Source organism: Salvelinus namaycush, unplaced genomic scaffold (genome assembly GCF_016432855.1).
Source record: "Salvelinus namaycush isolate Seneca unplaced genomic scaffold, SaNama_1.0 Scaffold108, whole genome shotgun sequence".
In the NCBI taxonomy this organism is placed as follows: Eukaryota; Metazoa; Chordata; class Actinopteri; order Salmoniformes; family Salmonidae; genus Salvelinus; species Salvelinus namaycush.
The window spans coordinates 379,130-405,241 of NW_024057764.1; the positions used below are offsets into that span (position 1 = coordinate 379,130).

At 45.4% G+C, this 26,112-nt stretch overlaps 1 protein-coding gene across 1 annotated transcript; it reads right to left on the reverse strand.

Moving 5' to 3' along the window:
* Window positions 1–25,508, reverse strand: LOC120035655 (the record flags this gene model as incomplete). The annotated part of the gene is made up of 2 exons (XM_038982230.1): window positions 1–363; window positions 25,245–25,508. Coding segments are annotated over 2 exons (627 nt in total), but the record flags the coding sequence as incomplete, so codon positions are not given.
* Window positions 25,509–26,112: the final 604 nt, after the last annotated feature.

The window sequence follows — 26,112 nt, forward strand, 5'->3', positions numbered from 1 at the left end:
TCAAGTGTCTCTGGGTTTGCTGATTGTGGAGTAGATGGGAGGTGCCTCAGAGCAGCTGTGTGGATGATTGACAGTAGAGTAGGCGGGGCTTTTGTTCACAGTAGCATAGTCACATGATGAAGTGCCCTCTGTAGTAATGGCTGCGGTGGTTTCATTGGGGCAGCTGCCCTCTTTAGTGATGGAGTCAGTGGCTTCGTTGGGGCCACTGGGGTTCTTGTGGAAGTTGACGCTGGCGTAGTGGAGAGAGTCAGAGTGACTTGTGGGTAAGTTGGCGGTGGCGTAGATGGTGGAGGTCGCAGCATCTGAGTCTGACCTTAGGGGGCGCTCCTTTATCTCTTCATAGTCACTGTCACCATGACAACCCTGGAGAGGAGGGAGGAGAGAATAGTACGACACTCACAAACACAACAGATAAAACACACTCAATGACATCACTCAATGACATCACTTAATGACATCCCTCAGACACAAAAACTAACAAACACAATACACTGACCCCTTCATTGTTTCCTGTGTCTGGACTCACTCTGTGTGTTGAAGAGAAAGATCCTGTGGAACACAACACACACACATCACTCAGAGAGAGAGATAGAGAGAGAACAAACCCAATTTTGATAAACTACTGGGTGAAATACCACAGTGCTCCATCACTGCAGCAAGATTTGTGACCTGTTACCACAAGAAAAGGTCAACCAGTGAAGAACAAACACCATTGTAAATACAACCCACATTATTTTATTTATGCTTATTTATTTTCCATTTTGTACATTAACCATTTGTACATCGTTACAACACTGTATATATACATAACATGACATTTGTAATGTCTTTATTCTTTTGAAACTTCTGTGAGTGTAATGTTTACTGTAAATTTGTATAGTTTATTTCACTTTGTATATTATCTATCTCTCTTGCTTTGGCAATGTTAACAAATGTTTCCCATGCCAATAAAGCCCCTTGAATTGAATTGAATTGAGAGAGAGAGAGAGAGAGAGATTGACAGAGAGAGTGACAGAGAGAGAGGACGGAGGCAGGGAGAAAGATTAGGAAAGAGAGTGACAGAGAGAGAGAGGACGGAGGCAGGGAGAGAGAATAGGAAAGAGAGTGACAGAGAGAGTGACAGAGAGAGTGACAGAGAGAGAGGACAGAGGCAGGGAGAGAGAGTAGGAAAGAGAGTGACAGAGAGAGAGGACGGAGGCAGGGAGAGAGAGAGAGAGAGAGAGAGAGAGAGAGAGAGAGAGAGAGAGAGAGAGAGAGAGAGAGAGAGAGAGAGAGAGAGAGAGAGAGAGAGAGAGAGAGAGAGAGAGAGAGAGAGAGAGAGAGAGAGAGGTAGGTTAGAGTAACAGTAGGTTTGTCTAATCGGTTACGTAACTGTGTGTGTGTGTGTGTGTGTGTGTGTGTGTGTGTGTGTGTGTGTGTGTGTGTGTGTGTGTGTGTGTGTGTGTGTTTCTCACCTGTGACCTTGTTGTATTTCCATCTGTAGACTATGATCAGGCTGATCACCAGCAGTAACACTACCAGACTAACAGACACCATGATGACCACTGAGGTGCCTGGAACACACACACACACACACACACACACACACACACACACACACACACACACACACACACACACACACACACACACACACACACACACACACACACACACACACACACACACACAGTTACGTAACCGATTAGACAAACCTACTGTTACTCTAACCTACCCCTCATATCATAACACTACATACAGACATGTCTAACACTAACCTACTCCCCACTGATAAAAAATGGTTAAGCAAGGTGAGGAGAGGGAGAGATGGAGAGGGAGAGAGAGTTATGGAGGCAAAAAGAGAGATAGATGGAGGGAGATATTGATGGTGGAAGAGGATGATAGATAGGAAAGAAGGGGAGAGATAGACAGAGTGCATTGTCATGATGTGGCCCTCTTTGGGTATAGCGAGTGCCTTCCCCCGCTCTCCCCCTGACACACAGGTTCTGTTATTTTAGGTCGTAAATTCCTGGAGGAGACTCTCTCCCTCATGCAGTATAGAGAGAGGGTTCACAGTAGAACAAAGGATCTTCTTCTACCTCACAGAACTGGAGAACTGAACAATATCCATGTGTTGGAGAATGTGTAAACGGTTGTTGGAGAATCACGCTACAACCGATCCATTTTGTGTCATGTTTGTGACCTCATGAGAGACAATACAGCCATTACCATAACTCTGTAAACTTCTTATGAATGAGTGGCATTATTGAGTAGCTTGGATGAATAAGGTGCCCAGAGTAAACTGCCTGCTACTCAAGCCCAGAAGCTAAGATATGCATATTATTAGTAAAAACACTCTGCAGTGTCTAAAACTGTTTGAAAGATGTCTGTGAGTATAACAGAACTCATATGGCAGGCAAAAAACCTGAGAATAAATCCAACCAGGAAGTGGGAAATCTGAGGATTGTAGATTTTCAAGTCTTTGTCTATCCAATATTTCAGTGGAAATTTGGTCCGATTGCACTTCCTAAGGCTTCCACTAGATGTCAACAGTCTTTAGAATCTTGTTTCAGGCTTCTACTGTGAGGGGGAGAGAATAAGAGCTGTTTCAACCAGAGGTCTGGCAGAACGCCCGTGAGAGCTAGCTGCGTTCCCTTTAATTTCTAAAGATTTCTGTTGTTTGAATTTGGCGCCCTGCACTTTCACTGGCTGTTGTCATATCGATCCTGTTCACGGGATCTCAGCCGTAAGAAGTTATATAAGAGTCTCCGTTATGAGATTTGCATCTAATTATTGTATAAAATGAATTAGTAAAGATGAAACTATTTGTGAAATTATGTAATGTGATTTTAAACTGTTTAATGAAAGAGAATCCAATTCCATTTAAAGTTTGACTAAGTCATTGGCCTGCCCCCATGAGCACAGACATCGATCGCCTTTTTCACTGTGCCGAATATAAACCCCACCTGGAGAAGCCCACTTCAGACCATTCCTATCTCGGTCAGCTGAGGGAGCTAAGGTTTGAGTAGAGACCACAATAATCTCAGTATACGCCAAGGTTGTAATGGTTGTTGAAACTCTGAGACTATCGATTCAGACAGAATAAGAGCAACTCTTCGATACTAATTACTAGTCTGCAGCTAGGAATTAAGTACCATTGAATGCGAAGACCGACAACCGCCGAAACATCTATTCTATAAGAACATTTCTGAATGTTACTCTGAAGTATCCATTCTAACCAAAGACTCCAGTGATGCAGAGAGAATCTCGGATGAACTTTCCAACAGAAAAGGACGATTCCAACAGAGATCACGGCGACACACTGAGCATAAATATATATATTGATTGCAGTTGTTCCCGAATGAGTGAGCGTTCATGTGCAAAGGATTAGCATTTCAATTATTATAATTATCAACTCTGTAGTGTCTTTTGTCTTTCGTGCCCTTCTCAGTCCCTTTGTCTACCAAGCCGCCATACCGGTTTCGCCCACTAGGGCACATCCCCTATCATTTCCTTGTAACCATATCTACTCTGTTTGTTTGTTTATGCATTTCTGTGATTATTTAGTTAGTTAGTAAATAAATGATTAAGACAATTGACATATGGATGATATAGAGTAAAGACTGGGTTCGTGCAGATAACCAACGATTTAAGACGTTCGGAATGAGACTAACGTGAGGTAAAGAATGATTCATTAATAAGACTAATTGATCAGATATTAAAATATCTGAAAAGTCATATTAGGAAAATTATAACTTTGTACTCTGGTGTCTCTATTTCCCACCATGACCTTCTCCACAACACTCTCTCTCTCTCTCTCTCTCTCTCTCTCTCTCTCATATATATGACAACTGCAGGTTTGATGATGACATTCATACTGAAACTTGGGGTTTTATATGTTGAACATATGACTGCTTAGTGATGCTGAGACATATATAGAAACACACTGTTATTACAGAGGAAGTAACAGTGTTCTGGTCCAGTGTCTTTTCACACCACTACAAACATACAGACATTACAGAGGAAGTTACAGTGTTCTGGTCCAGTGTCTTTTCACACCACTACAAACACACAGACACACCCAGCCTCCACTAACACACTGACTGCCTGCTGTCCACCACTGAACAACTACTACTGATAAGCTGTTTAGTTCAATGATACATTTCACTAATCTGGTTGTTGACATGACATAACAGTTAATAAGTTAATAACAGTTAATAACAGTTAATAACAGTTAATAACAGTTAATAACAGTTAATACGAGTTAATAACATTTAATAACAGTTAATAACAGTTAATAATAACAGTTAATAACATCATATTTACCCAAGGTTCTAGATGTGATTGCTATTTTACGGCTATATATTATTTACATTGTCAGACATAACATAGCTACAGTGTAGTTACATAGTTACTGCAGGTGTACAGCATGGAAAGCAGAGGAGGGCGCTGGTGGAGAAATATGAGGATTGGCTCATCCTAATGACGAGTATGAAGCGAGGGCCAGCCAACGAGAGTGAACAGGTCGCAATGGTGGGTAGTATATGGGGCTTTGGTGACAAAACGGATGGCACTGTGTTAGACTGCATCCAATTTGTTGAGTAGAGTGTTGAAGGCTATTTTGTAAATGACATCGTCGAAGTCAAGGATCGGTAGGATAGTCAGTTTTACGAGGGTATGTTTGGCAGCATGAGTGAAGGATGCTTTGTTGCGAAATTGGAAGCCGATTCTGGATTTAATTTTGGATTGGAGATGCTTAATGTGAGTCTGGAAGGAGAGTTTACAGTACATTTAGTTTTACTTGCATTTAAGAGCAGTTGGAGGCCACGGAAGGACAGTTGTATGGCATTGAAGCTCGTCTGGAGGTTAGTTAACACAGTGTCCAAAGAAGGGCCAGATGTATACAGAATGGTGTCGTCTGCGTAGAGGTGATCAGAGAATCACCAGCAGCAAGAGCAACATCATTGATGTATACAGAGAAGAGAGTCTGCCGATAAGAATGTGGTGATTGACAGAGTCGAAAGCCTTGGCCTGGTCGATGAATACAGCTGCACAGTATTGTCTCTTATCGATGGCGGTCATGATATCGTTTAGGACCTTGAGCGTGGCTGAGGTGCCCACATGACCAGCTCTGAAACCAGATTGCGTAGTGGAGAAGGTACGGTGGGATTCGAAATGGTCGGTGATCTGTTTGTTAACTTGGCTTTCGAAGACCTTAGAAAGGCTTGTTAGGATAGATATAGGTCTGTAGCAGTTTGGGTCTGGAGTGTCTCCCCTTTGAAGAGGGGGATAACCTACCCTCATGGGTCACTAACCTACCCTCATATCATAACACTACATACAGACATGTCTACCACTAACCTACCCTCATATCATAACACTACATCAGACATGTCTACCACTAACCTACCCTCATATCATAACACTACATCAGACATGTCTACCACTAACCTACCCTCATATCATAACACTACATACAGACATATCTACCACTAACCTACCCTCATATCATAACACTACATACAGACATGTCTAACACTAACCTACCCTCATATCATAACATAACACTACATACAGACATGTCTACCACTAACCTACCCTCATATCATAACACTAACCTACCCCTCATATCATAACACTACATACAGACATGTCTACCACTAACCTACCCTCATATCATAACACTACATACAGACATGTCTAACACTAACCTACCCCTCATATCATAACACTACATACAGACATGTCTACCACTAACCTACCCTAATATCATAACACTAACCTACCCTCATATCATAACACTACATACAGACATGTCTACCACTAACCTACCCTCATATCATAACACTACATACAGACATGTCTAACACTAACCTACCCTCATATCATAACACTAACCTACCCTCATATCATAACACTACATACAGACATGTCTAACACTAACCAAAGTGAGACTCAGGCATCTGAATATGTAAAAGTTGATTTACCAGATCCGTTGAGTGATGATGAACATGATGATGATAATGATGATGATGATGATGATGACGATGATGATGATGAGATTAATTTAGTTGTGGGTGGGTCTGTTGTTGTTGTTGTTGCTGCTGTTGTTGTTGTTGTTGTGGGGGTGGTGGGTGGTGCCACTGAAAACAATGGACACAAGTATGAAAATGCTTCCGTAAGGTGAGGAGAGGGAGAGATGGAGAGATGAGGAGAGGGAGAGATAGAGAGATGGAGGTGAAGAGAGAGAGAGATGGATGCGAAGAGAGAGAGAGATGGAGGGTGGTTTCTCTTGTTCCTGTTTAGGTGTCTCTCTTTCCCACCGTGTCCTTCTCCACAACTCTCCATTTATCTCTCCCCTTCATCACTCCGTCTCTCCGTGTCTCATCTCTCTTTCACTCTCTCTCTTTTTCTCTCTTTCTCAAATATATCACATGACAACAGCAGGTTGACTGAACTTTGGGGATTTATGTCTGTGTTCTAGTCATGTCTGTGGTGATGATGTTGTTACCTTGTGTTCTAGTCATGTCTGTGGTGGTGATGCTGTTGTTACCTTGTGTTCTAGTCATGTCTGTGGTGGTGATGCTGTTGTTACCTTGTGTTCTAGTCATGTCTGTGGTGGTGGTGATGTTGTTACCTTGTGTTCTAGTCATGTCTGTGGTGGTGATGCTGTTGTTACCTTGTGTTCTAGTCATGTCTGTGGTGGTGATGTTGTTACCTTGTGTTCTAGTCATATCTGTGGTGGTATTGTTGTTACCTTGTCTTCTAGTCATGTCTGTGGTGGTGATGTTGTTACCTTGTGTTCTAGTCATATCTGTGGTGGTGATGCTGTTGTTACCTTGTGTTCTAGTCATGTCTGTGGTGGTGATGCTGTTGTTACCTTGTGTTCTAGTCATGTCTGTGGTGGTGAAGCTGTTGTTACCTTGTGTTCTAGTCATGTCTGTGGTGGTGATGCTGTTGTTACCTTGTGTTCTAGTCATGTCTGTGGTGGTGATGTTGTTGTTACCTTGTGTTCTAGTCATGTCTGTGGTGGTGATGCTGTTGTTACCTTGTGTTCTAGTCATGTCTGTGGTGGTGATGCTGTTGTTACCTTGTGTTCTAGTCATGTCTGTGGTGAAGCTGTTGTTACCTTGTGGTCTAGTCATGTCTGTGGTGGTGATGCTGTTGTTACCTTGTGTTCTAGTCATGTCTGTGGTGGTGATGTTGTTGTTACCTTGTGTTCTAGTCATGTCTGTGGTGGTGATGTTGTTGTTACCTTGTGTTCTAGTCATGTCTGTGGTGGTGATGCTGTTGTTACCTTGTGTTCTAGTCATGTCTGTGGTGGTGATGTTGTTGTTACCTTGTGTTCTAGTCATGTCTGTGGTGGTGATGTTGTTACCTTGTGGTCTAGTCATGTCTGTGGTGGTGGTGATGTTGTTACCTTGTGGTCTAGTCATGTCTGTGGTGGTGGTGATGTTGTTACCTTGTGGTCTAGTCATGTCTGTGGTGGTGATGCTGTTGTTACCTTGTGTTCTAGTCATGTCTGTGGGTGATGCTGTTGTTACCTTGTGTTCTAGTCATGTCTGTGGTGGTGGTGATGTTGTTACCTTGTGTTCTAGTCATGTCTGTGGTGGTATTGTTGTTACCTTGTGTTCTAGTCATGTCTGTGGGTGATGCTGTTGTTACCTTGTGTTCTAGTCATGTCTGTGGTGGTGGTGATGTTGTTACCTTGTGTTCTAGTCATGTCTGTGGTGGTGATGTTGTTGTTACCTTGTGTTCTAGTCATGTCTGTGGTGGTGATGCTGTTGTTACCTTGTGTTCTAGTCATGTCTGTGGTGGTGATGTTGTTGTTACCTTGTGTTCTAGTCATGTCTGTGGTGGTGATGTTGTTGTTACCTTGTGTTCTAGTCATGTCTGTGGTGGTGATGTTGTTACCTTGTGTTCTAGTCATGTCTGTGGTGGTGATGTTGTTGTTACCTTGTATTCTAGTCTTGTCTGTGGGGGTGATGCTGTTGTTACCTTGTGTTCTAGTCATGTCTGTGGTGGTGATGTTGTTACCTTGTGTTCTAGTCATGTCTGTGGTGGTGATGCTGTTGTTACCTTGTGTTCTAGTCATGTCTGTGGTGGTATTGTTGTTACCTTGTGTTCTAGTCATGTCTGTGGTGGTGATGTTGTTACCTTGTGTTCTAGTCATGTCTGTGGTGGTGATGTTGTTACCTTGTGTTCTAGTCATGTCTGTGGTGGTGATGCTGTTGTTACCTTGTGTTCTAGTCATGTCTGTGGTGGTGATGTTGTTGTTAACTTGTGTTCTAGTCATGTCTGTGGTGGTGGTGATGTTGTTACCTTGTGTTCTAGTCATGTCTGTGGTGGTGATGTTGTTACCTTGTGTTCTAGTCATGTCTGTGGTGGTGATGTTGTTGTTAACTTGTGTTCTAGTCATGTCTGTGGGTGGTGATGCTGTTGTTCCATTGGTCCTATCTGTTGGAACATAATGAGTTACATAAGTGAAAACCCCCAGAGAGAGGAGAGAGAGGAGAGAGAGAGAGAGGAGAGAGAGAGAGAGAGAGAGAGAGAGAGAGAGAGAGAGAGAGAGAGGAGAGAGAGGAGAGAGGAGAGAGAGAGAGAGAGAGAAAACACGCCTGCGTACTTGTTTATGTGTGTGTGGTTTGGGGTGTGTGTTTCTGAGGCTGAAAGCAGTACCCACTCTGTGTGTTTCAGAGGAAGTGGTGTGAACCTTGACCTGGAGGCCCTGATGTTCTTATTGTCATAAACACACAATGACTGTAACTACTAGTCTCTCAATACAGCACCTCTCTGAGTAGTTACAATACTAAAGATAATGACTGTAACTACTAGTCTCTCAATACAGCACCTCTCTGAGTACAGATACAATACTAAAGATAATGACTATAACTACTAGTCTCTCAATACAGGACCTCTCTGAGTACAGATACAATACTAAAGATAATGACTATAACTACTAGTCTCTCAATACAGCACCTCTCTGAGTACAGTTACAATACTAAAGATAATGACTGTAACTACTAGTCTCTCAATACAGAACCTCTCTGAGTACAGTTACAATACTAAAGATAATGACTATAACTACTAATCTCTCAATACAGAACCTCTCTGAGTACAGTTACAATACTAAAGATAATGACTGTAACTACTTGTCTCTCAATACAGCACCTCTCTGAGTACAGTTACAATACTAAAGAAAATTACTGAACAGGTTATAGGGACTAAATAACATGGTTAATATTAGTGACTGGGGGAGAGGGAGAAGAGAGGGGGAGGAGAGAGAGTGGGGAGATGGAGAGGAAGACAGAGAGAGAGAAAGACAGGGTGAGAGAGAGAGATGTAGGTGTGTGGTCTTTAGAGAGATCTGTCTCTTAGGGTAATATATGTACCAGTAGTGGAGTTTGAGGAGTCAGTTGTCATGGTGATGTTTGTTGATGGGTGTGTCGTGGAGAGGAGAGGTCTGGATGTGACTGGGCCAGGCTGGGGAGGAACAGGAGCTGTGAGAGAGAGAGATTGAGAGAGACAGACAGACAGACAGACGGACAGACGGACAGACGGACAGACGGACAGACGGACAGACAGACAGACGGACAGACGGACAGACGGACAGACGGACAGACGGACAGACAAAGAATGTATCAACACAAATATATAAAGTACAAAATGTCACAGTAATCATAAGCACACAAAAATACATTTTCAGACACCAACCTCTGACCACAGTGAGCCTGACTTCAGTTAGCTGATCACGTCCCCATGTATCCACTCCACACCAGTATGTATCAGCATCCTCTAGTGTCAGGTTAGTGATGGTTACAGTGAAGACTCTTCTCTTTGTGTCGTCATACAGAGAATATCTCCATTGATGAGTCCACGCTGGGTGCCGTTGTTTTTGGGTTTGGATGACAACAACACTGTCTCTGTATGACCCTTTATAGAGGTACTTCCGGTTTGTCTCAAGCCCCCGATCATAAGGACACTCAATCTGAGCATTTCCTCCTTCTGTTGCTCTGTTTATAATCACCCCTGACAACACACAGACCACAGCTACAACAGAAACACAGACACAGAGTTATAGTATGTACAGACATCCTCAGATTGTGTTATTGATAAACTCTCACATCACTGTCTTGGCAGCTCTGTTCTAGTCTAATGTCTGGATATTGAGCATCAAGGGAAACATGTTTAAAATATGACCATTACCTTGAATGTGACTTGTAATGAAGACCTGATCTGTTTAATTACTAAAAAAGTTTGGTACTGGTCTACTGCTGAATGATAAAGTAAAGTACAGCATTGATTTATGAGTTCAGGACTCCAGCAATACAGTAAAACAGTGTTAAATGATAAAGTAGTAAAGTAATAAAGTACAGTATTGATCACTATGGTATAAAATGACACATGCTCAGTATTGACTGATGTGTTCAGCAAGTAACAGAGTGAGTATATGGGGTAAATGGCGGGCAAAGAAGGTGTTTAGTTTGTCTGGAAGTGTGACTGTCACGACTTCCGCCGAAGTTGGCTCCCCTGCCTGTGCGGGCGGTGCTCGGCGGTCGTCGTCACCGTCCTACTAGCCGCCACCGATCCCTTTTTCGTTTGTCTGTTTGTTTTGTCTTATTAGTTGCACCTGTGGTTTTGTTTTCGTAAATGAGCTTCCCTATATTTAGGAGTTTGACCCGCCCTTGTTTTGTGCGGGATTGTCTTTTGGTTACGTGTGTGTGTTTTGGGTATTCAAGTGTTTCTCTGCGCCCTGGATGTTTGGGCTTATCTATTTTTGTGAATAAGTAAAAAGGGATATTTTTTCCCAAGTGGCTCTCTCTCTGCGTCTGATTCTTTCACCCACCTAGTCCCGCGTGACAGAATCCCGCACCCTCACAAATGGAATCAGCAGGAGCAGCCGCGTCTCCTCTCCCATCGATGGAGGAAAGGGTCCTCCATCATACCAGTCTTCTCCACAGAATTGGGTCAGCTATGGACCAAATGATGGAGAGGATGGATCGATGGGAGAGGAGTGGCCTTCCCACCTCATCTCCAGCACCTCCTGTTCCTGCTACCGCATCCGGCTCCGGGGCTCTTCGGCTGGCGCTCCCACGGGAGTATGATGGAACGGCGGCCGGGTGTCAGGGTTTCCTTCTCCAGCTGGAACTTTACCTGGAGACCGTTCGTCCTACTCCCTCCGGAGAGGAGAGCATGAGCGCCCTCGTCTCCTGTTTGACTGGACGAGCTCTCGAGTGGGCCAACGCAGTTTGGAATGGCCCAGACTCGGCGAGGGATCATTACCCTGAGTTCACCCGCCGATTCCGAGCTGTGTTTGACCACCCACCAGAGGGTCGTGCGGCGGGTGAACGGCTGTTCCACCTGCGTCAGGAGACGAGGAGCGTACAGGACTTTGCCCTGGAGTTCAGGACCTTTGCCGCAGGAGCAGGGTGGAACGACAGGGCCTTAATCGGCCATTTCCGATGTAGCCTTAGGGAGGACGTCCGCAGGGAGCTAGCGTGTCGGGACACCGCACTCACGCTGGATGAACTCATTGACATGGCCATCCGTCTCGACAACCTGCTGGCTGCCCGCGGACGTTCGGAACAGGTCCTGTCGTTTCCACCTCCCAGCCCTCCTGCTCCTATCCCTATGGAGTTAGGGGGGGCAGCGTCGAGGGGGACCGGAGGAGGAGTGTCCTCCTGCACCAGTTGTGGTCGGCGAGGGCACACGGCCGACCGGTGCTGGAGGAACTCGTCTGGGAGTCGGGAGGGCAGGCGGAGCACTACTCGATCACCCCAGGTGAGTCAGCACCAGACTTACCCAGAGCTTCCTGTCGGTCATATGTATGTGTTAACCTCTTTCCCCGGGTTTTCTCCCTCTCTACAGCATAAGGCGCTAGTCGATTCAGGTGCAGCTGGGAATTTCGTAGATCGGGGGCTCGCGTTAAGGCTAGGGATTCCCCTTGTGTCGTTAGACCTACCTTTCCCCGTGCACTCCTTAGATAGCCGACCATTAGGGTCAGGAATGGTCAGGGAGGCCACGGTACCACTGGACATGGTAACGCAGGGTAGTCATAAGGAGCAGATTAGTCTGTTCCTTATCGACTCACCTGCGTTTCCAGTGGTGTTGGGAATTCCCTGGCTAGCTCAGCACAACCCGGTGATTTCCTGGCAACAGGGGGCTCTTAAGGGGTGGTCAGAGGAGTGTTCAGGCAAGTGTATAGGAGTTGCCGTTGGTGTGACTACGGTGGAGAGTCCAGACCAGGTTTCCACCGTGCGCATTCCCTCTGAATATGCCGATTTGGCTATCGCCTTCAGTAAAAAGAAGGCGACCCAATTACCACCCCATCGTAGAGGGGACTGCGCAATAAACCTCCTGGAGAACGCTGCACTTCCTAGTAGTCACGTGTATCCTTTATCCCAGGAGGAGACAGTGGCTATGGAGACATATGTTACTGAATCACTGGGACAGGGATACATTCGGCCCTCCGCATCACCTGTCTCCTCAAGCTTCTTTTTTGTGAAGAAGAAAGATGGCGGTTTACGCCCGTGCATTGATTATCGAGGTCTAAATTCCATCACAGTGGGGTTTAGTTACCCACTTCCTCTCATCGCTACGGCGGTGGAATCATTTCAAAAGGCGCGCTTCTTCACAAATTTGTACCTGAGGAGTGCGTATAATCTGGTGCGTATCCGGGGAGGAGATGAGTGGAAAACCGCATTTAGTACTACATCTGGCCATTATGAGTACCGCGTCATGCCATATGGGTTGAAAAATACTCCAGCTGTCTTTCAATCCTTCGTAGATGAGATTCTCCGAGACCTGCTCGGGCAGGGAGATGACATCTTGATCTACTCTGCCACATGCGCCGGCGCATGTGTCTCTGGTGCGTAAGGTACTTGGGCGACTGCTGGAGCATGACCTGTATTGCAAGGCGGAGAAATGTGAGTTCTTCAAACAGGCCGTTTCCTTCCTGGGTTATCGTATTTCCACCTCCGGGGTGGTGATGGAGGATGACCGCGTTACAGCCGTGCGTAATTGGCCGACTCCGACCACGGTGAAAGAGGTGCAGCGGTTTTTAGGGTTTGCCAATTACTACCGGAGGTTTATCCGGGGTTTTGGTCAGGTGGCTGCTCCCATTACCTCACTGCTGAAGGGAGGACCGGTGCGCTTGCGTTGGTCAGCAGAGGCGGACAGAGCTTTCAGTCGTCTGAAGGAGCTGTTCACCAATGCGCCCGTGTTGGCGCATCCGGACCCCTCTTTAGCGTTCATAGTGGAGGTGGACGCATCCGAGGCGGGGGTCGGGGCCGTGCTGTCCCAGCGCTCGTGCGTACCACCCAAGCTCCGCCCTTGTGCCTTCTTTTCGAGGAAGCTCGGTCCGGAACTATGACGTGGGGGACCGGGAGTTGTTAGCTGTAGTCAAGGCTCTGAAGGTGTGGAGACATTGGCTTGAGGGGGCGAAACACCCTTTTCTCATCTGGACTGACCATCGTAATCTCGAGTACATCCGGGAAGCGAGGAGACTAAATCCGCGTCAGGCTAGATGGGCCATGTTTTTCACCCGGTTTCAGTTCACCATCTCGTACCGACCAGGCTCCCAAAACACCAAAGCCGACGCGCTGTCCCACCTCTATGATACCGAGGAGCGGTCCGTTGAGCCAACTCCCATCATTCCACCTTCATGTCTCGTGGCACCGGTGGTATGGGAGGTGGACGCGGAGATAGAGAGAGCCTCACGGTTAGAGCAGACCCCCCCCCTAACTGTCCAGCGGGGGTTCAGTACGTGCCGGGGGGGGTCCGGGATAAGCTAATCCATTGGGCTCATACTCTCCCCTCCTCGGGTCATCCTGGCATCGAGAGGACAGTGCGGAGTCTTAAAGGGAGATACTGGTGGCCCACGTTGGCTAAGGACGTGAGATTTTATGTCTCCTCCTGCTCGGTGTGCGCTCAGAGCAAGGCTCCTCGGCACTTGCCTAGAGGGAAGTTACAGCCCCTCCCCGTTCCACAACGGCCGTGGACACACTTATCGGTGGACTTTCTTACCGATCTTCCCCCGTCCCAGGGAAGTACTACGATCTTGGTCGTTGTGGATCGGTTTTCTAAGTCCTGCCGTCTCATCCCGTTGCCCGGTCTCCCTACGGCCCTGCAGACTGCGGAGGCCTTGTTTACCCATGTCTTCCGGCACTATGGGGTGCCTGAGGACATCGTTTCTGATCGGGGCCCCCAATTCACGTCCAGAGTTTGGAGGGCGTTTATGGAGAGACTGGGGGTCTCGGTCAGCTTGACCTCAGGTTTTCACCCCAAGAGTAATGGGCAGGTGGAGCGCGTAAACCAGGATGTGGGCAGGTTTCTGCGGTCAGATTGCCGGGACCGGCCTGGTGAGTGGGCGAGGTATGTTCCTTGGGCTGAGCTCGCTCAGAACTCCCTCCGCCACTCCTCAACGAACATGTCCCCGTTTGAGTGTGTGTTAGGTTACCAGCCGGTCCTGGCCCCATGGCATCAGAGCCAGACCGAGGCTCCTGCGGTAGAAGAATGGGTACAGCGCTCCAAGGACACCTGGAAAGCCGTCCAGGAATCGCTAAAGTTAGCGGGACAACGGCAGAAGAGGAGCGCTGACCAGCACCGCAGTGAGGCCCCCGTGTTCACACCGGGGGACAGGGTCTGGCTCTCGTCCCGAAACCTGCCTCTCCGCCTGCCCTGTCGGAAGCTGGGGCCGCAGTGTGTGGGGCCGTTTAAAGTCCTGAGGAGAATAAACGTGTTATAGGTTACAACTCCCTAGGTATTACCGTATTAACCCCTCGTTTCATGTGTCTCTCCTCAGGCCGGTGGTGGCTGGTCCCCTGCAAGAAGGTGAGGTGCCTGAGGTCCCTCCACCCCTTCTGGAGATTGAGGGGTCCCCGGCATACACAGTACGTGGCATTCTGGACTCGAGACGCCGGGTGAGGGGCCTACAGTACCTCGTGGACTGGGAGGGGTACGGTCCGGAGGAGAGATGCTGGGTACCGGTGGGGGACATTTTAGATCCTTCTCTACTGAGAGACTTCCACCGCCTCCACCCGGATCGCCCGGCACCTCGCCCACCGGGTCGTCCTCGAGGCCGGTGGCGGCGCGCTGCGGGAGCCGCGCGTCAGGAGGGGGTTACTGTCACGACTTCTGCTGAAGTTGGCTCCCCTGCCTGTTCGGGCGGTGCTCGGCGGTCGTCGTCACCGTCCTACTAGCCGCCACCGATCCCTTTTTCGTTTGTCTGTTTGTTTTGTCTTATTAGTTGCACCTGTGGTTTTGTTTTCGTAAATGAGCTTCCCTATAATTAGGAGTTTGACCCGCCCTTGTTTTGTGCGGGATTGTCTTTTGGTTACGTGTGTGTGTTTTGGGTATTCAAGTGTTTCTCTGCGCCCTGGATGTTTGGGCTTATCTATTTTTGTGAATAAGTAAAATGGAATATTTTTTCCCAAGTGGCTCTCTCTCTGCGTCTGATTCTTTCACCCACCTAGTCCCGCGTGACAGTGACGTAGGTGTCCGTGACGTGGCTGGTTTTCTTTTTGTAGTCCTTGATTTCCTGTAGACCCTGCCACATACGTCTCGTGTCTGAGCGGTTGAATTGAGACTCCACTTTGTATATGGTATATGGCCACTTTATATAATGCCACTTTAATAATGTTTACATATCCTACATTACTCATATCATATGTATACCATGTATTGCACCTTGCCTACGCCGCACGGCCATCGCTCATCCATATATTTATATGTACATATTCTCATTCACCCCTTTAGATGTGTGTGTATTAGGTAGTTGTTGGGGAATTGTTGGAGTACTTGTTAGATTACTTGTCAGATATTACTGCACTGTCGGAACTAGAAGCACAAGCATTAACATCTGCTTGTCACGCCCTGACCTTAGAGATCCTTTTTAGTCTCTATGTTTGGTTAGGTCAGGGTGTGACTCGGGGGGGAAAGTCTATATTTTCTTTTTCTTTGTTTTTGGCCGTGTGTGGTTCCCAATCAGAGGCAGCTGTCTATCGTTGTCTCTGATTTGGGATCACATATAAGTTGTCATTTTCCTTTTGGGTTTTGTGGGATTTTGTTTTCTGTTTAGTGTCTGTGCCTGAGAGAACTATTCACGTTCGTTTTCGCATTTGTTATTTTGTTTGAGTGTTTTTTGAAAATAAAAATCATGAACACTTTCCACGCTGCGCTTTGGTCCACTCCTTTCGACGAGAGCCGTTACACTGCTAACCATGTGTATATGACACATTTATGCCATAGTTTGTACATCTCAACAGTGGGGGCACCGTTTGTCACCGTTATAGTGCAATGAATGTATTGTTTGGTGTTCTGTAGTGACGTTGCTGGCCTGTATCCCCCACACATGTTGGAGGAGGTTTACATGTCAAAATCGATACTGTATTTTAGTTACACTGTTTATACACCACATATTTAATTTATATACTGGATTCTTGACGTAGCTCACTAATATATTCCCTGCTGTACATATCAATCTTAGTTTATCTTGTGTAAATTCCCCTTGTGTACATATGTATAGATTGTATTATGATACTGCTACAGTCTTATTTGTGCATTATCATAAGAATCAAGCTCAGCACTATTAACCTTTCTGCTACTTAAATACATGTGTTCATTTCCTTGTTTACTACATACATATATGAGAGAGAGAGAGAGAGAACTCACCTGAGAGGAGACAGCAGGAGACAACATGGAGTATCTTCATTCTGGACAGTTACTCCTCAGTTACTATACTGTTAAAGTTACTTTACTATCACAGTTACTATACTGTTAAAGTTACTTTACTATCACAGTTACTATACTGTTAAAGTTACTTTACTATCACAGTTACTATACTGTTAAAGTTACTTTACTATCCTACATGCTAGTTCAGGTCCACAACAGCTGTCTGTCAGCTACTAGTTTGACAGCAGAGTGTTTCTGAAATGATCTTTCTTCCACGACTACTCCCCTCCCCTATGTCAGAGAGACGGAGGTTGTAGTGATGACTAAAATGTGATGGTGGTTGTGAAGGGGGTGGGCATTATCCTACACATCCTGTTGATTTCTCTGTAGTGTCCTCAGTGTCTGCAGGTCTATATGTGCTGCAGAGTGAAACTGGTTCAAACCGGCCGGAGGATAGACTTCTAAACCACAAGAGAACTCAGCTAGCTGTGGTGACTAAGTGTGAAACCTGTCAACTTCTCTGTTCTAAAGTTACCATGTTTGTTTCAGCAGAGGAGGAACACATTGTTGAGATGATGACAATATAATTAAACCTCTAACGCCTCACAAACCCGGATCCGGGATCCCCCCCATCAAAAAAGCTGACTAGCATAGCCTAGCCTAAAGCCACAGGGATATCATATAATAAAATGTTCATGAAATCACAAGTCCAAGACACCAAATGAAAGATACACATCTTGTGAATCCAGCCATCATTTCTGATTTTTAAAATGTTTTACAGGGAAGACACAATATGTAAATCTATTAGCTAACCACGATAGCAAAAGACACAACTTTTTTTGTCCACCATTTTTTTCCTGCATAGGTAGCTATCACAATTTCGACCAAATAAAGATATAAATAGCCACTAACCAAGAAACAACTTCCTCAGATGACAGTCTGATAACATATTTATTGTATAGCATATGTTTTGTTAGAAAAATGTGCATATTTCAGGTATAAATCATAGTTTACCATTGCAGCCACCATCACAACTCTCACCAAAGCGACTAGAATAACTACAGAGACCATCGTGTATTACCTAATTACTCATCATAAAACATTTCTTAAAAACACACAGCATACAGCAAATGAAAGACACAGATCTTGTGAATCCAGCCAATATTTCAGATTTTCTAAGTGTTTTACAGCGAAAACACAATATAGCGTTATATTAGCTTACCACAATAGCAAACATCACAACAGCATTGATTCAAGCAAAAAATAGCGATAACGTATAAACCACCAAAATATATTAATTTTTTCACTAACCTTCTCAGAATTCTTCAGATGACAGTCCTATAACATCATATTACACAATGCATATAGAGTTTGTTCGAAAATGTGCATATTTAGCGGCACAAATCGTGGTTATACAATGTGATTAGTGGCCAAAACTTCAAGCAATCTGTCCAGCGCCATCTTGGAGAGGCACCTATTCTAATCGAAAACTATTCATAAACTTGACTAAAAAATACAAGTTGGACAGCAAATGAAAGACAAATTAGTTCTTAATGCAATCGCTGTGTTACATTTTTAAAATTAACGTTACTTCAGCATACAGCGTGCGCTAAAGCGAGACCGCACCGAAATTCATGGCGGAATTATTATTTGACATTTGTCAACATAAATACGAATTAACAACATAAAGATTGCTTACTATTTGCCGAGCTTCCATCAGAATCTTGGGCAAGGTGTCCTTTCTCCAGAACAATCGTCTTTTGGTTGAAAGATGTCCTCTTCTCATGTGGAAAAAGCAGCTAACGATAGCCACCCACTGGAGAGGTGCCCAACTAGTGAAAGCGCGTCACAAAGAAATCCAGGAAAATCGCAATAAACTGATATAAACTGCTATAAGTCGGTTTAAATTAACCCTTTCACACGTACCATCACACGGGTGTGATCGTTCTACAGTGGTCCCTGAAGCGTACGATCACACCCGTGTGATTAGAACACTCATTTAGAACGCTCGTTTAGAACGGCCAGTTTCGAATGACGCAACAATCAGCATTTGAGCTCACCATTGATCGAAATAATTAGGTAAAACACTTTTGAAATCGAAAGTAATCCGACGATTAGTTTCAGCGCGCAGCCATGCATTTGTTCCTCACAGAAACCGAAGATAATAAGAGAAGACAAGATGAGTTTGGTCTGTTTATAGTATGCATGTTGAAGGGGTGTGTCAATCACTGTCGTTCACATCCCACCCTTCATTTCCGGAAGTCCTCAAAAAATGAGTGAACTCTTACTCACCTCATTTTGTTATAACATCTTTGGTCAAACAGACGATTACGTGAAACCCAGAATGCATTGTATGTCAACAAACATGGCTACACAGCTGGAATTAGCTTAGCTCATCATAATCAATACAACCTTCAAAAAAGTATTTTACACACATAATATGTGCCCATTACAATCTGTGCAAGAATCGGAATGCATGATTTGTCACATAGAATTGAAAACATGTGAATAAAACAGTAAATACACAAATAATTGCCACACAAAACATTTTCTGATAGTGATTTATTGAGACAAGTGGCGCGTGCCGGCAGTCAACCACGTACCCCCTCACTCTAAACCATTCAGTGTTGTTGTTTATGTATGTAGATAGTGAGCTAAGCTGTAGCATTAGCAATAACTTTCAAAAGGAGACAACTCACAAATGTGCAAATTCTGGAGATTTTGAGTCTGAGTATGAAAGTCAGGAATCAGATTCTGACAGTGAGGAGCTGCCCCCCAACCTTGTAGCCATTGAGAACCCTGAATCTGAGGACCCCTTGTCCACTGACAAAGTCCCAGTTCCATTAGAAGATGCTGGTGGTGATGGTGGCAGACTGACAGTGGATGAAGTACAGGAGTTCTGTGGTAGCTGGAAGGCTGCAAGCCATTTCACCCCTCCTGGCCCTGCTGTTTGTGTTGACGAGTCTCAGTCTGGAGTGCAACGCCCCTTGCCATTTCCATCTGAGGCAGAGTGCTTCAAGTTGTTTCTGACAGAGGAGCTGGTGGGAGACATAGTAGAGACCAATCGCTATGCCTTGGAGCTACAGGATAAGAGAGAGCCAGTGTAACGGATGTGAAATGGCTAGCTAGTTAGCGGGTACGCGCTAATAGCGTTTCAATCAGTTACGTCACTTGCTCTGAAACCTTGAAGTAGTGGTTCCCCTTGCTCAGCAAGGGCCGCGGCTTTTGTGGAGCGATGGGTAACGACGCTTTGTGGGTGACTGTTGTTGATGTGTGCAGAGGGTCCCTGGTTCGCGCCCAGGTATGGGCGAGGGGACGGACGTAAAGTTATACTGTTACACCAGGAGTGGGGGGACAACCACAATTAGTGAAATGTATACATTCCTGGTGACAGTAAAGAAGAACTCCCTAAGAGAATACTGGAGCAGAGATCCTATGTTTGCAACTCCCTTCTTTGCCACCCTCTTTTCCCAAGACTGCTTCCTAGTTCTGCTGCTATGACTGCATTTCATCATCAACGCTACTGCCATCCTAAATGACCCGTTATACAAAACAAGAGATGTCAACAGCTGGCAGTAAAGTGCCATGACAAACGAGACGTCCATGTCCTCTCCACTGTCCATACAGCAACCAGCAATGTTGGCCACAGGGAAGGTGAACCACCTGACGGGAGAGAGAAAACAACCAGACAGAGAAACATCAAACCAGACTGCGTGCTTGACTATTACCTCAAAATGGGGGCAGTGGATAAGGCTGACATGATAAACAGCTTTGTGGAATGAACTCAGAAAACGACCAAGTGGTATAATATATTTTTCCAGGGTAGCGTCAAAATACAACATGCCAATACTTCTGACGCATTTAGCATTGTTTTACAGAGCTAATAGAATAATGTAACTAGCTACATAAGCACGATTGAATATAACACCATAAAAAGGTGAGTAACAAAAGTAACGTTACCTAGCGTGTCCGCGGTTATAAGGAATATACACAAATATATTATGCTCCATACACACAGTGAGCTACAGTAGAAACGGTATAACACGACACAGAAACTATTATAACGTAATTAGGCACTTACTTTGATAGAAACGCAGTCTGGATTTGAAGATGGGTGTCTGTAGTGACGCCTCTAGCACTGAGACGCTGTGCCACTTGGGAGTCAAAAGGCCAGGGTAGCTTCAACATACAACACATGCTAATACATCCGTGACGCAATTAGCATTGTTTTCCAGAGCTAATAAGACTGTAGCTAGATACCTAAGCATTGAGTATAACACCATACATGTTATGAAATGAGTAACGTTACATCGCGTGTCCGCGGTTATAAGGAATATACACAAAACATGATGCTACAGTAGAAACGACATAACGACATGCAGAAACTATTATAACGTAATAAGGCACTTTGATATAAACGCACTCATTTCCAAAGTTATTATTGGTAACGAAAACAACTTTGATTGCGGTGCAGGCGACAGGTGGAAAATATGAACACGTGTATGCAGGACGGCAGATGAGTAAATGTCTGCAGACTTGAACTGCACAAACAATTGAGAAGTGTTTGGGGAATTTTGTCCGGGTCAGAAATGTCAAAAAGAATTAATTGGTCCGCAAAAGTAAAAATGACTACTTTTATGTGAATGAATGAGGCGGAACACACCTCATTTCAAACTGTTATTATAAAATAAACTGTTTAGAAAATAATTTAAAATTGACAAATAAAACAGGCGGCGTGCTTTGGTTTGAGGGCAGCGCAGATTAAATGTACTGTTACATAACAATCACATTCTGGAATTGGAGAGAACGTTCTAACATCACGTGCATAAAACAACTCACGCTGGGGCGACCGTTAGAGATATTTGGAACTCACGCATGAAAGGGTTAACTACCTTATGATGTCTTTAACACCTATAATGAATAAAAACATGACCGGAGATATAGAACTGCTAAAACGAAAGCGTTTGCAGGACGCCATTGTGATGTCCTCTTGCGCCAGATGTCCCGTTGAAAAGAATGGTACTTCCGTTCCATGATCATTTATAGTGGCCCAGATTGCGCAATCCACTCCATTCAAATTCTCCCCGCTTACTGACATCTAGAAGAAGGCGTATGCAGTGCATGTAGCCCGATGGCTTACATGGGGACTTATAAACTGACCTCAGAACAGGGACCTCGATTTCTGAAATCTCACTCCCTGACAGGAAATGTGCTGCAGAATGAGTTCTGTTTCACTCAGAGAAATAATTCAAACGGTTTTAGAAACTAGAGAGTGTTTTCTATCCAATAGTAATAATAATATGCATATTGTACGAGCAAGAATTGAGTACGAGGCAGTTTAATTTGGGAACGAATTTTTACAAAGTGGAAATGGCCCCCCCCTAGTGTCAATATATTTTATTATATTGATCCACATATGTTTACAGTGATTGAGAAAGTATGGTGCAGAATGGATTTCTAAAAGTACAAATGTTACAAAGAATAACATTTTACTAACACTCTCCTGTCTCTGTGTCAATGTAATGGTGTCATCATTTCAGTTTGGGTATGTTATGTTGAGGGTTTGGTAGGTGGAGTCTTGGGTTGTTATGTTGAGGGTTTGGTAGGAGGAGTCTTGGGTCTGTTATGTTGAGGGTTTGGTAGGTGGAGTCTTGGGTTGTTATGTTGAGGGTTTGGTAGGAGGAGTCTTGGGTCTGTTGTGTTGAGGGTTTGGTAGGTGGAGTCTTGGGTTGTTATGCTGAGGGTTTGGTAGGCGGAGTCTTGGGTCTGTTATGTTGAGGGTTTGGTAGGTGGAGTCTTGGGTTGTTGTGTTGAGGGTTTGGTAGGTGGAGTCTTGGGTTGTTATGCTGAGGGTTTGGTAGGTGGAGTCTTGGGTTGTTGTGTTGAGGGTTTGGTAGGTGGAGTCTTGGGTTGTTGTGTTGAGGGTTTGGTAGGTGGGGTCCTGGGTTGTTGTGTTGAGGGTTTGGTAGGTGGAGTCTTGGGTTGTTGTGTTGAGGGTTGGGTAGGTGGAGTCTTGGGTTGTTGTGTTGAGGGTTTGGTAGGTGGAGTCTTGGGTTGTTGTGTTGAGGGGTTGCTAGGTGGAGTCTTGGGTTGTTATGCTGAGGGTTTGGTAGGTGGAGTCTTGGGTTGTTGTGTTGAGGGTTTGGTAGGTGGAGTCTTGGGTTGCTGTGTTGAGGGTTTGGTAGGTGGAGTCTTGGGTTGTTATGTTGAGGGTTTGGTAGGTGGAGTCTTGGGTTGTTGTATTGAGGGTTTGATAGGTGGAGTCTTGGGTTGTTGTGTTGAGGGTTTGGTAGGTGGAGTCTTGGGTTGTTGTGTTGAGGGTTTGGTAGGTGGAGTCTTGGGTTGTTGTGTTGAGGGTTTGGTAGGTGGAGTCTTGGGTTGTTATGTTGAGGGTTTGGTAGGTGGAGTCTTGGGTTGTTGTGTTGAGGGTTTGGTAGGTGGAGTCTTGGGTTGTTGTGTTGAGGGTTTGGTAGGTGGAGTCTTGGGTTGTTGTGTTGAGGGGTTGGTCGGTGGAGTCTTGGGTTGTTGTGTTGAGGGTTTGGTAGGTGGAGTCTTGGGTTGTTGATATAATATAATAGATGATCTATGCTGTCAGAAGGAGGGTCTAGAGAAGTCAGATCGATTTTTTTTATTTAGTGAAGAATAAACAAAACTATATACAATTAAGATAAAATCACATTATAAAACCATCACAATAAAATGATGACAGATTTATATTAAACCAAAAACATCTTGCAACGTTCTGATGAGTGTCCTCGACTGTACACATTCCCCTGGTCCAGACACATTCCCCTTAACACAACACATCCCCCTGGTCCAGACACATTCCCCTTAACACATCACATCCCCCTGGTCCAGACACATTCCCCTTAACAGAACACATCCCCTTGGTCCAGACACATTCCCCTTAACACAACACATCCCCCTGGTCCAGACACATTCCCCTTAACACAACACATCCCCCTGGTCCAGACACATTCCCCATAACACAACAAATCCCCCTGGTCCAGACACATTCCCCTTAACACAACACATCCCCCTGGTCCAGTCACATTCCCCTTAACACAACACATCCCCTTGGTCCAGACACATTTCCCTTAACACAACACATCCCCCTGGTCCAGACACATTCCCCTTAACACATCACATCCCCCTGGTCCAGACACATTCCCCTTAACACAACACATCCCCCTGGTCCAGACACATTCCACTTAACACATCATATCCCCTTGGTCCAGACACATTCCCCTTAACACATCAAATCCCCCTGGTCCAGACACATTCCCCTTAACACATCACATCCCCCTGGTCCAGTCAGATCCCCCTTAACACAACACATCCCCCTGGTCCAGACACATTCCCCTTAACACATCACATCCCCCTGGTCCAGACACATTCCCCTTAACACAACACATCCCCCTGGTCCAGACACATTCCCCTTAACACATCACATCCCCCTGGTCCAGTCACATCCCCCTTAACACATCACATCCCCCTGGTCCAGTCACATCCCCCTTAACACAACACATCCCCCTGGTCCAGACACATTCCCCTTAACACATCACATCCCCCTGGTCCAGACACATTCCCCTTAACACAACACATCCCCCTGGTCCAGACACATTCCCCTTAACACAACACATCCCCCTAGTCCAGACACATTCCCCTTAACACATCACATCCCCCTGGTCCAGACACATTCCCCTTAACACAACACATCCCCCTGGTCCAGACACATTCCCCTTAACACATCACATCCCCCTGGTCCAGACACATTCCCCATAACACAACACATCCCCCTGGTCCAGACACATTCCCCTTAACACAACACATCCCCCTGGTCCAGTCACATTCCCCTTAACACAACACATCCCCCTGGTCCAGACACATTCCCCTTAACACAACACATCCCCCTGGTCCAGACACATTCCCCTTAACACAACACATCCCCCTGGTCCAGACACATTCCCCTTAACACAACACATCCCCCTGGTCCAGACACAATGTACAATCATAAATGCAATTAAGACAAAATAACGTCACAATAAAATTATAATTATAATTATTATAATGCTCATCATCATCATCATAATCTACTGGGTGGCTGCACTCATATTGAACAATTTAAACTGCGATGGCGGAGTTTGTTGACTCCACCCCTATATCACTGTCAGTTTTGAGCAGGACATTTGGAGTTTGTTGACTCCACCCCTATATCACTGTCAGTTTTGAGCAGGGCATTTGGAGTTTGTTGACTCCACCCCTATATCACTGTCAGTTTTGAGCAGGGCATTTGGAGTTTGTTGACTCCAGCCCTATATCACTGTCAGTTTTGAGCAGGACATTTGGAGTTTGCATCCGAGCTCCTAAATTGCCCATAAAGTGATACCTCCGCTCAACCGGGCAAGACATGCAAACTCACTGTCACTGAGAGAACAGGAAGTAGCTAAGTGACTGTGAGTGTATGTATCTTGTGATTGGTTGCCAGTGACTCAAGTGTCTATGGGTATGCTGCCCGTGGAGTGGATGGGAGGAGCCTAAGAGGAGCAGAGTGGATGATTGACAGTAGAGTAGGTGGGGCTTTGACAGCTCACAGTAGCATAGTCACATGATGAAGTGCCCTTTGTAGTAATGGCAGCGTTGGCCTCATTGGGGCAGCTGCCCTCTTTAGTGATGGTGTCAGTGGCTTCGTTGGGGCCACTGGGGTTCTTGTGGAAGTTGACGCTGGCGTAGTGGGGAGAGTCAGAGTAGCTTGTGGGTAAGTTGGCGGTGGCATAGATGGTGGAGGTCGCAGCATCTGAGTCTGACTGTAGGGGGCGCTCCATTATCTCCTCATGGTCACCGTCACCATGACAACCCTGGAGAGGAGGAGGAAGTGAGAGGGAGGATTAGAAGTAAGAGAGGAGGAGGAGAGAGAGAGAGTGAGAGAGAGAGAGAGAGAGAGAGAGAGAGAGAGTGAGTGAGTGAGATAGAGAGAGAGATAATGAGAGAGAGAGAGATAATGAGAGAGAGAGAGAGAGATTATGAGAGAGGGGAGTAGAGGAAGAGGGGACAATAGTATGACAAAATAAAACACACTCGATGACATCACTCAGTCAAAAAATAATAATTTAAATACAGACACTGACCCCTTCATTGTTTCCTGTGTCTGGGCTCACTCTGTGTGTTGAAGAGACAGATCCTGTGGAACACAGCACACACACATCACTCACCAGAGAGAGAGAGAGAGAAAGAGAGAGAGACAGGAAGAGAGAGCGAGAGAGAGAGAGACAGACACACAGACAGGCACAGGCACAGACACAGGCACAGACACAGACACAGACACAGACACAGACACAGACACAGACACAGACACAGACACAGACACAGACACATAGAATCAGGCAAGGCTCAGACACTCCTCAGTGACTATTCATTCTCTATTTCTCAACCAGGGACAAATGATGATGTGGATATTATGTT